Here is a 12217-nt window from a genome sequence, read left to right on the forward strand (position 1 = left end):
GAGCACCCCCTGGACAACACTACAGCACCCCTTTAGGACTGGGACACTGCACAGGACTTTGGAGTGGACACAGCCCCTATGGAGAACTGACTGCACAACACAGTCCAGCCAGCCCCTATGGACTTTGAAGTAGTGGACACAGCCCCTATTAACAACAGCAGCACAGCACAACACAGCCAGCCCCTATGGACTTTGAAGTAGTGGACAACAGCAGCACTACACTACACTACACAGCACTAACTCCCACCCTCCCTCTTCACTGTCCACAGCCGAGTGAGAAAATGGCGCCGACGCGGGTACCTTATATAGGATCCAAAACCCGCGAGACTCGGAAGGCGGGATGATGACGTTTTGCCTCGATTTCAGATCCGAGTCAGGCGGGAAAAGTCGAGCCTGACTCGGATCGGACTCGGATCGGGGGGGCTCGGGGGGGTTCGGATTTCAGAAATCCGAACCCGCTCACCCCTAGTATGTATGTATGTATAAACTGTGTATATATATATATATATATATATATATATATATATATTAGGGGTGAGCGGGTTCGGATTTCTGAAATCCGAACCCCCCCGAGCCCCCCCGATCCGAGTCCGATCCGAATCAGGCTCGACTTTTCCCGCCTGACTCGGATCTGAAATCGAGGCAAAACGTCATCATCCCGCCTTCCGAGTCTCGCGGGTTTTGGATCCTATATAAGGTACCCACGTCGGCGCCATTTTCTCACTCGGCTGTGGACAGTGAAGAGGGAGGGTGGGAGTTAGGGCTGTGTAGTGTAGTGTAGTGTAGTGCTGCTGTTGTCCACTACTTCAAAGTCCATAGGGGCTGGCTGTGTTGTGCTGTGCTGCTGTTGTTAATAGGGGCTGTGTCCACTACTTCAAAGTCCATAGGGGCTGGCTGGACTGTGTTGTGCAGTCAGTTCTCCATAGGGGCTGTGTCCACTCCAAAGTCCTGTGCAGTGTCCCAGTCCTAAAGAGGTGCTGTAGTGTTGTCCAGGGGGTGCTCTGTCCATCAGGGGTGCTCCCCCCAAGTGCTAAAAAAATAATATATTTTCTGTGTTTGTGAATTGTGTGCGCAGTAGCCGCACGTGCATCAACAAAGTAGTGCCAAGCGTGCGCCTGTGTCATAAGTAAAGGGCCGGCTGGCTTGACCGTTAAGGGTGCTGTAACCCCCGAAAGTACACTCCAGTCCAAACCAAAAAAAAAATTATTTTCTGTGTTTGTGAATTGTGTGCGCAGTAGCCGCACGTGCATCAACAAAGTAGTGCCAAGCGTGCGCCTGTGTCATAAGTAAAGGGCCGGCTGGCTTGACCGTTAAGGGTGCTGTAACCCCCGAAAGTACACTCCAGTCCAAACCAAAAAAAAAATTATTTTCTGTGTTTGTGAATTGTGTGCGCAGTAGCCGCACGTGCATCAACAAAGTAGTGCCAAGCGTGCGCCTGTGTCATAAGTAAAGGGCCGGCTGGCTTGACCGTTAAGGGTGCTGTAACCCCCGAAAGTACACTCCAGTCCAAACCAAAAAAAAAATTATTTTCTGTGTTTGTGAATTGTGTGCGCAGTAGCCGCACGTGCATCAACAAAGTAGTGCCAAGCGTGCGCCTGTGTCATAAGTAAAGGGCCGGCTGGCTTGACCGTTAAGGGTGCTGTAACCCCCGAAAGTACACTCCAGTCCAAACCAAAAAAAAAATTATTTTCTGTGTTTGTGAATTGTGTGCGCAGTAGCCGCACGTGCATCAACAAAGTAGTGCCAAGCGTGCGCCTGTGTCATAAGTAAAGGGCCGGCTGGCTTGACCGTTAAGGGTGCTGTAACCCCCGAAAGTACACTCCAGTCCAAACCAAAAAAAAAATTATTTTCTGTGTTTGTGAATTGTGTGCGCAGTAGCCGCACGTGCATCAACAAAGTAGTGCCAAGCGTGCGCCTGTGTCATAAGTAAAGGGCCGGCTGGCTTGACCGTTAAGGGTGCTGTAACCCCCGAAAGTACACTCCAGTCCAAACCAAAAAAAAAATAATTTTCTGTGTTTGTGAATTGTGTGCGCAGTAGCCGCACGTGCATCAACAAAGTAGTGCCAAGCGTGCGCCTGTGTCATAAGTAAAGGGCCGGCTGGCTTGACCGTTAAGGGTGCTGTAACCCCCGAAAGTACACTCCAGTCCAAACCAAAAAAAAAATTATTTTCTGTGTTTGTGAATTGTGTGCGCAGTAGCCGCACGTGCATCAACAAAGTAGTGCCAAGCGTGCGCCTGTGTCATAAGTAAAGGGCCGGCTGGCTTGACCGTTAAGGGTGCTGTAACCCCCGAAAGTACACTCCAGTCCAAACCAAAAAAAAAATTATTTTCTGTGTTCGTGAATTGTGTGCGCAGTAGCCGCACGTGCATCAACAAAGTAGTGCCAAGCGTGCGCCTGTGTCATAAGTAAAGGGCCGGCTGGCTTGACCGTTAAGGGTGCTGTAACCCCCGAAAGTACACTCCAGTCCAAACCAAAAAAAAAATTATTTTCTGTGTTTGTGAATTGTGTGCGCAGTAGCCGCACGTGCATCAACAAAGTAGTGCCAAGCGTGCGCCTGTGTCATAAGTAAAGGGCTGGCTGGCTTGACCGTTAAGGGTGCTGTAACCCCCGAAAGTACACTCCAGCCCAAACCAAAAAAAAAATTATTTTCTGTGTTTGTGAATTGTGTGCGCAGTAGCCGCACATGCATCAACAAAGTAGTGCCAAGCGTGCGCCTGTGTCATAAGTAAAGGGCCGGCTGGCTTGACCGTTAAGGGTGCTGTAACCCCCGAAAGTACACTCCAGTCCAAACCAAAAAAAAATTTATTTTCTGTGTTTGTGAATTGTGTGCACTGTGGCTGCACGTGCATCAACAAAGGAGCAGCGCCAAGCGTGCGCCTGTGTCCCATAAGTAAAGAGCCGGCTGGCTCATTTCTTAAAGGGTGGTGTAACCCACAAAGTGCACTACTCTCCAGCAAAAATAAAATAATATTTTCTGTGTTTGTGTGCGCTTTAGCCGCACGTATATATATCAATATAACATAAATGGAGGACCAAACTTTCTCCGATAAAAATAAAATAGGGAAAGATCAAGAACCACTTCCTCCTAGTGCTGTTGCTGCTGCTGGGAGTTGTTCATCATCCCAGAGAGGAAGTAGGAACATCACTACTTTTACTAAACAATTGACCCTCCAACAGTCCCTAGCGATGAGGATGAAGTACGACAGCAGTCATCCTGAAGCAAAACGTATAACTGAGGCCTTGACTGCTATGTTGGTGTTAGACGTGCGTCCGGTATCCGACATTAGTGCAGTGGGATTTAGACAATTGATGGAGGTAGTGTGTCCTCGGTTCCAAATCCCGTCTAGATTCCACCTGCATCCTCAAAGCAGCAGCGACAAGCGTGCGTCTGTCTGTTAAAGGGTGGTGACACCCTCAAAGTGTGCTACACAAACAATTAAAATATTGTTCTTTTTTTTTCTGTCTTTGTGAATTGTGTGGGCTGTAGCCGCACCTGCATCCTTAAAGCAGCAGCGACAAGCGTGCGTCTGTCTGTTAAAGGGTGGTGACACCCTCAAAGTGTGCTACACAAACAATTAAAATATTGTTCTTTTATTTTCTGTCTTTGTGAATTGTGTGGGCTGTAGCCGCACCTGCATCCTTAAAGCAGCAGCGACAAGCGTGCGTCTGTCTGTTAAAGGGTGGTGACACCCTCAAAGTGTGCTACACAAACAATTAAAATATTGTTCTTTTTTTTTTGGTCTTTGTGAAATGTGTGGGCTGTAGCCGCACCTGCATCCTTAAAGCAGCAGCGACAAGCGTGCGTCTGTCTGTTAAAGGGTGGTGACACCCTCAAAGTGTGCTACACAAACAATTAAAATATTGTTCTTTTTTTTTCTGTCTTTGTGAATTGTGTGGGCTGTAGCCGCACCTGCATCCTTAAAGCAGCAGCGACAAGCGTGCGTCTGTCTGTTAAAGGGTGGTGACACCCTCAAAGTGTGCTACACAAACAATTAAAATATTGTTCTTTTTTTTTTGGTCTTTGTGAAATGTGTGGGCTGTAGCCGCACCTGCATCCTTAAAGCAGCAGCGACAAGCGTGCGTCTGTCTGTTAAAGGGTGGTGTAACTCTCAAAGTGCTCCAAAAAATAAAAAACTATTTTTTTAATGTGTTTGTGACTTGTGTGCGATGTAGCCGCACCTGCATCCTTAAAGCAGCAGCGACAAGCGTGCGTCTGTCTGTTAAAGGGTGGTGACACCCTCAAAGTGTGCTACACAAACAATAAAAATATTCTTCTTTTTTCTGTCTATGTGAATTGTGTGGGCTGTAGCCGCACCTGCATCCTTAAAGCAGCAGCGACAAGCGTGCGTCTGTCTGTTAAAGGGTGGTGACACCCTCAAAGTGTTCTACACAAACAATTAAAATATTGTTCTTTTTTTTTCGGTCTTTGTGAAATGTGTGGGCTGTAGCCGCACCTGCATCCTTAAAGCAGCAGCCACAAGCGTGCGTCTGTCTGTTAAAGGGTGGTGTAACTCTCAAAATGTTCCAAAAAATAAAAAACTATTTTTTAATGTGTTTGTGACTTGTGTGCGATGTAGCCACACTTGCATCCTCAAAGCAGCAGCGACAAGCGTGCGTCTGTCTGTTAAAGGGTGGTGACACCCTCAAAGTGTGCTACACAAACAATTAAAATATTGTTCTTTTTTTTTCTGTCTATGTGAATTGTGTGGGCTGTAGCCGCACCTGCATCCTTAAAGCAGCAGCGACAAGCGTGCGTCTGTCTGTTAAAGGGTGGTGACACCTCAAAGTGTTCTACACAAACAATTAAAATATTGTTCTTTTTTTTTTGGTCTTTGTGAAATGTGTGGGCTGTAGCCGCACCTGCATCCTTAAAGCAGCAGCGACAAGCGTGCGTCTGTCTGTTAAAGGGTGGTGACACCTCAAAGTGTTCTACACAAACAATAAAAAATTCTTCTTCTTTTTTCTGTCTTTGTGAATTGTGTGGGCTGTAGCCGCACTTGCATCCTCAAAGCAGCAGCGACAAGCGTGCGTCTGTCTGTTAAAGGATTACATCGGTGACAGCATCCAAGTAGGCATGTCAGACAGTCCGTACCTGTACTGGCAGGAAAAAGAAGCAATTTGGAGGTCCCTGTACAAACTGGCTCTATTTTACCTGAGTTGCCCCCCCTCCAGTGTGTACTCCGAAAGAGTTAGTGCAGCCGGGAACCTTGTCAGCGAAAGGCGTAGGAGGTTGCTTCCACAAAATGTGGAGAAGATGATGTTCATAAAATGAATTATCAACTCTTCCAGGGAGACCAGCCTCCAGAACGTACAGAGGGACCTGTGGTTCCAGCAGGGACGAATTAATACTCTGTGAGAATGAGGATGTACACACTGAAGAGGGTGAGGAATCGGTGGATGAGGAGGATGAGGATGACATCTTGCCTCCGTAGAGCCAGTTTGTGCAGGGACAGATAAATTGCCAGCTTGTTTTGTGGGGGCCCAAACGAACCAATCATTTCAGCCACAGTTGTGTGGCAGACCCTGGCGCTGAAATGATTGGTTTGTTAAAGTGTGCATGTCCTGTTTATACAACATAAGGGTGGGTGGGAGGGCCCAAGGACAATTCCATCTTGCACCTCTTTTTTTTCTTTGCATTATGTACAGTTTGGGGCCTAGTTTTTCAATGCCATCCTGTCTGCCACTGCAGTTTCACGCCTAGATGGGTCACGTGTTTGTGCCGCCCACTTGTGTCGCTTAGCATAGTCATCCAGCTACCTCGGTGCAACCTTTTGGACATAAAAACACTATTGTGAGGTGTGAGGTATTCAGAATAGACTGGAAATGAGTGGAAATTAAGGTTATTGAGGTTAATAATAGCATAGGAGCAGAAAAACCTACAAATTCTGTGATTTTAGCTGTTTTTATGCTTTTTTTCAAAAAAATACAGATCCAAAACACAAAACCCAGAACCCAAAACACGCAAGGGTGGTTTTGGCAAAACCAATCCAGATCCAAAACACGAAGAAAGATCCAGATCCAAAACCAAAACACAAAACACGAAAAGTGGCCGGTGCACACCCCTAATATATATATATATATATATATATATATATATAAGCCTAATGATTCTTCTCTCACAAATGTTTAAATTGAATACTCTTTAATGAATTCAATTATGCTAATGCATATTTCTACAGTTGACTATTGGTCCTCCTCGGAAAGTCATGTGTTGCATGTGCACGAGCAGTGGTGTGAAACAACCTGATGCATTTATGCTACAGATTAAATATTAAAACTAATGCAAATATTTCCCCTCGGCATCTGTTAGATGCTTTGCTAGGCAGCTAGCTTTTCAGATGCATTCGCATGAGGGGTCTCTCTACATGAATACCAAAGTTGACAATTTAACGCAGCAATATTAGACAAAACTGTATTAAAAAGTTCACTACGCAATTTCTGATCTGTATAGAGACCTTAGGCCCTCATTCAGAGCCGGACGCTCTGACATAGCGCTCGCTCTGAATCAGGGCAGTCCCATCGCGACCATCGGGCTTGCGACAAGACCCTGCGGTAGGGTCTCGCTGCCGCAAGCCCAGGAGTGCTTTTGGCTCTCTCAGAGCCAAAAGCACTCCCACTGACATCACTAGTGATGTAGGTGGGGCCGGCCCCAGATGGTAGGTGTTCCCATGGGAACGCCTCCGTCTGTGCAGCAACGCCCCCGGCATGCCCACCAAAGGGGGCGTGCTGTCACTCACCATCGACAGCACGTCCCCTTTGGTGCGAGACCCATAGCGACGGCTTGGCCGTCGCTATTTGGGTCTCGCGCATGCGCACAACGGAGCTCCCTCCGTCGTGTGCATGCACACTAGGGCACCATCGACCCGCTTGCGAGCGCTCAGCTCTCGCGAGCGGGTCAGAATCAGGCCCTTTGTGTGCTGAAAGGAGAATGCAGCTTATCATTGTACCCGGAGCCAGTGCCATCACTGAGACAGTAAAGTCCTTAGATCTCGATGCAAATTCTACAGTCTGGAGTTCTACATACCATTGTGAACATTATCTGCATCTTCAGTAGGTGATCTGTGTCCCGATTTGATGAGCACATGATATGGTCTCAGGGACAAGATCTTTTGCTCTTGTGTTGCCAGGTGAACCAACATCTTTCCTGACCTGAAATGGCACACCATGTAACAGACATCAATAATATGATAAAACATCAGACTGCTATTATCTGCCATGTTGGTATGGCTCCAGCATGGAACTCCAATCTGTGACACCTAGAAACAACCAGATATTATTATAAGGCCACAGATTCAAGAGAAATAGAATAGAATTGTAAGGGAATATATGATCATTGTGTATAAATATATTAATGGCACAAACAGAGACAGCCTAGTCAGTGGAAGGTCCCCATGGGCGGAATTCAATTGTTTTTGTGGTCGGATCTCCCGTCTAAAGCGACGGGAGATCGTGGGCCGCTATTCAACTGTTCCAGCTTTCTGCGCTGATCGCGCCCAAAGTGGTCGGGTTTAGCCGCGTATATCGGCTTCCCCCGACCAAAGTGCTGGGCATGATCTTGAAAAGTGCCGTTTGGGTGCCCAAACAGGTCACTTTTCGCCCATTTCAGTTTGCACCCCCCTGGGGCTGTGAACTGAAATGGAGCGCTGGCAGCTGATTGCACCCGACAGGAGCAACAATTGAATAGCTCCGTCTGCCGCGAAGGGGGCTGAAAACAATTTAATTCCGCCCAATAACTCTTTGCATTTGGTAGACAAGATGTTTAAATTGTAGTTGCAATAAAAGATCCCTTACTGCATGGAAATAAATATATCTATGTTGAAGTAACCCTGTTTTACCCTAGGGTAACCCTATATAGTGCCTCCTGTATAGTGAATGGTTGTGCAACTTTAGCCTGCTTGGGAAGACCAATAGTGTGAATGTGTCTTTATTATATAGCTATGAAATTTGAAATCTCTTACTCTGTTTCCTACAGATTCTACTCTCACCTTCTCCATATTTCGATCATCAGGTAAGTGAACACACAAGTTTAGTTGGTTGTTATAATTTTCACAAATAAAGTTTTATATCAATTTATTTGAACTTCCCAACATAACACAACACATCTTTAGATCATATATCATTGACACATGTATACATATTGATATAATACTGTAGCAAGAAAATCTATTATTAACATTTATGGTTGTATCTCAATTAGGGGTGAGCGGGTTCGGATTTCTGAAATCCGAACCCCCCAGAGCCCCCCCGATCCGAGGCAGATCCGAGTCAGGCTCGACTTTTATCGCCTGACTCGGATCTGAAATCGAGGCAAAACGTCATCATCCCGCCTTCCGAGTCTCGCGGGTTTTGGAACCTATATAAGGTAGACGCGTCGGCGCCATTTTCTCACTCGGCTATGGACAGTGAAGAGGGAGGGTGGGAGTTAGGGCTGGCTGGGCTGTGTAGTGTAGTGTAGTGTAGTGCAGAGTAGTGTTGTGCTGTGCTGTGCTGCGCTGTGCTGCTGTTGTCCACTACTTCAAAGTCCATAGGGGCTGGCTGTGTTGTGCTGTGCTGCTGTTGTTAATAGGGGCTGTGTCCACTACTTCAAAGTCCATAGGGGCTAGCTGGACTGTGTTGTGCAGTCAGTTCTCCATAGGGGCTGTGTCCACTCCAAAGTCCTGGGCAGTGTCCCAGTCCAAAAGGGGTGCTGTAGTGTTGTCCAGGGGGTGCTCTGTCCATCAGGGGTGCTCCCCCCAAGTGCTAAAAAAATAATATTTTTTGTGTGTTTGTGAATTGTGTGCGCAGTAGCTGCACGTGCATCAACAAAGTAGTGCCAAGCGTGCACCTGTGTCATAAGTAAAGGGCCAGCTGGCTTGACCGTTAAAGGGTGCTGTAACCCCCAAAGTACACTCCAGTCCAAACCAAAAAAATATATATTTTCTGTGTTTGTGAATTGTGTGCGCAGTAGCCGCACGTGCATCAACAAAGTAGTACCAAGCGTGCGCCTGTGTCATAAGTAAAGGGCCGGCTGGCTTGACCGTTAAAGGGTGCTGTAACCCCCAAAGTACACTCCAGTCCAAACCAAAAAAATATATATTTTCTGTGTTTGTGAATTCTGTGCGCAGTAGCCGCACGTGCATCAACAAAGGAGCAGCGCCAAGCGTGCGCCTGTGTCCCATAAGTAAAGAGCCGGCTGCCTCATTTTTTAAAGGCTGGTGTAACCCACAAAGTGCACTACTCTCCAGCAAAATTAAAAAAATATTTTCTGTGTTTAGCCGCACGTATATATCAAACCGATATAACATAAATGGAGGACCAAACTTTCTCCGATAAAAATAAAATAGAGAAAGATCAAGAACCACTTCCTCCTAGTGCTGAAGCTGCTGCCACTAGTCATGACATAGACGATAACATGCCATCAACGTCGTCTGCCAAGGCCGATGCCCAATGTCATAATAGAGGGCACATACAATCCCAAATGACAAAGTTCAGGAATATGACCTTGAAAAAAACATTTAAATCAGCTGAAGAGAAACGTAAACTTGCCAATATGCCATTTACGACACGGAGTGGCAAGGAACGGCTAAGGTCGATCCCTAGTATGTTCATGACTAGTGGTTCAGCTTCACATGACGATGGAAGCCCTCCTCCCACTAAAAAAATCAAAAGAGTTAAGCTGGCAAAAGCACAGCGAAGAACTGTGCTTTCTAAGAAGATATCACAAATCCCCAAGGAGAGTCCAAGTGTGGTGGTTGTTGCGATGCCTGACCTTCCCAGCACTGGACGGGAAGAGGTGGCTCTTTCCACCATTTGCACGCCCCCTGCAAGTGCTGAAAGGAGCACCCACAGTCCACTTGCTGATATGCAAATTGAAGATGTCACTGTTGAAGTACAACAGGATGAGGATACTGGTGTAGCTGGCGCTGAGGAGGAAGTTGGCGAGGAGGATTCTGATGGTGATGTGGTTTGTTTAAATCAGGCTCCGGGGGAGACAGTTGTTGTCCGTGGGATGAAAAAGCCCATCACGGTCATGCCTGGGCAGAAGACCAAACATTCCACCTCTTTGGTCTGGCAATATTTCTATCCAAATCCGGACAACAACTGTCTTGCCATATGTACCTTATGTAAAGGTGGAATAAGTAGGGGTAGGGACGTTAACCACCTAGGAACATCCTCCCTTATACGGCACCTGCAGCGCGTTCATAATAAGTTACTGTCAAGTTCAGAAACTTTGGCTAAGACCGTAAGCAGTCCAGGGACACCTAAATCCCGTTGTCCTGTTGTATCCAAGCGCCTGCAAACCACACCGTCAACTCCCTTCTCATCAATTTCCTCCTTAGTCAGGATCGGAAGTAGTCCTGCAGGCCATGTCACTGGCATGACTGACTCTCCTATCCGGGATTCCTCCGGAGGATCCTGCATTGCTACGCCTCCTGCTGCCGCTGCTGCTGTTGCTGCTGCTGGGAGTCGTTCATCATCCCAGAGAGGAAGTAGGAACACCACTACTTTTACTAAACAATTGACCCTCCAACAGTCCTTAGCGAGGAGGATGAAGTACGACAGCAGTCATCCTGAAGCAAAACGTATAACTGAGGCCTTGACTGCTATGTTGGTGTTAGACGTGCGTCCGGTATCCGCCATTAGTGCAGTGGGATTTAGACAATTGATGGAGGTAGTGTGTCCCCGGTTCCAAATCCCGTCTAGATTCCACTTCACTAGGCAGGCGATTCCGAGACTGTACAGAAACGTCAGAAAAAGTGTCCTCAGTGTCCTGAAAAATGCCGTTGTACCCAATGTCCACTTAACCACGGACATGTGGACAAGTGGAACAGGGCAGACTAAGGACTATATGACTGTGACAGCCCACTGGGTAGATGTATCACCTTACGCAGCAACAGCAGCAGCGTCACCAGTCGGAGCATCTCAGAAACGCCAGCTCGTTCCAAGGCAGGCTACGCTGTGTATCACCGGTTTCAGTAAGAGGCACACCGCAGACAACCTCTTAGAGAAACTGAGGGAAATCATCGCCCAGTGGCTTACCCCACTTAGACTCTCCTGGGGATTTGTGATTTCTGACAACGCCACCAATATTGTGCGGGCATTACATCTGGGCAAATTCCAGCACGTCCCATGTTTTGCTCACACAATAAACTTGGTGGTGCAGAATTTTCTGAAAAACGACAGGGGCGTGCAGGAGACGCTTTGGGTGGCCCGAAAAATTTCAGGCCACTTTCGCCATTCAGCGACTGCGTGCCGAAGACTGGAGCGCCAGCAAACACTCTTGAACCTGCCCCGCCATCGCCTGAAGCAAGAGGTTGTGACACAGTGGAACTCAACCCTCTATATGCTTCAGAGGATGGAGGAGCAGCAAAAGGCCATTCAAGCCTATACATCCACCTATGACATAGGCAAAGGAGGGGGTATGCACCTGACTCAAGCGCAGTGGAGAATGATTTCCGTGTTGTGCAAGGTTCTCCAGCCCTTCGAACTTGCCACACGTGAAGTCAGTTCAGACACTGCCAGCTTGAGTCAGGTCATTCCCCTCATCAGGCTTTTGCAGAAGCAGCTGGAGAAAGTGAAGGAGGAGCTAAGACGGAGCGATTCTGCTCGGCATGTGGGACTTGTGGATGAAGCCCTTCATTCGCTTTGCCAGGATTCCAGGGTAGTCAATCTGTTGAAATCAGACCACTACATTTTGGCCACCGTGCTCGATCCTAGGTTTAAAGCCTATGTGGTGTCTCTCTTTCCGGCCGACACAAGCCTGCAGAGGTGCAAAGACCTGCTGGTGAACACACTGTCAGCTGAAGCGGAACGTGACACGTCAACAGCTCCTTCTTCAATTTCTCCCGCAACTGGGGCTGCCAGGAAAAAACTTAGGTATCCTAAGCAACCCGCTGGTGGTGATGCAGGGCAGGCAGGACCAAGTTTGGACATCTGGTCCGGACTGAAGGACCTGGCAACAATTTCTGACATGTCTACTGTCACTGCATATGATACTGTCACCATTGACAGAATGGTGGAGGATTACATCGGTGACAGCATTCAAGTAGGCATGTCAGACAGTCCATACCTGTACTGGCAGGAAAAAGAGGCAATTTGGAGGCCCCTGTACAAACTGGCTCTATTTTACCTGAGTTGCCCCCCCTCCAGTATGTACTCCGAAAGAGTGTTTAGTGCAGCCGGGAACCTTGTCAGCGAAAGGCGTAGGAGGTTGCTTCCACAGAATGTGGAGAAGAT

General features: G+C 47.5%; 1 protein-coding gene across 1 annotated transcript in view; it reads right to left on the minus strand.

Moving 5' to 3' along the window:
- EFCC1 (EF-hand and coiled-coil domain containing 1) overlaps positions 1-12217 on the minus strand; it is a 219553-nt gene that overhangs the window by 40946 nt on the left and 166390 nt on the right. The window contains exon 3 of the mRNA XM_088482467.1: positions 7026-7150. Within this exon, the coding sequence (XP_088338593.1) occupies positions 7026-7150 (125 nt within the window). The remainder of the gene's footprint in view (positions 1-7025; positions 7151-12217) is intronic.

Source organism: Taudactylus pleione, unplaced genomic scaffold, assembly GCF_031769625.1.
Source record: "Taudactylus pleione unplaced genomic scaffold, aTauple2 ptg000289l, whole genome shotgun sequence".
NCBI classification, from domain to species: Eukaryota; Metazoa; Chordata; class Amphibia; order Anura; family Myobatrachidae; genus Taudactylus; species Taudactylus pleione.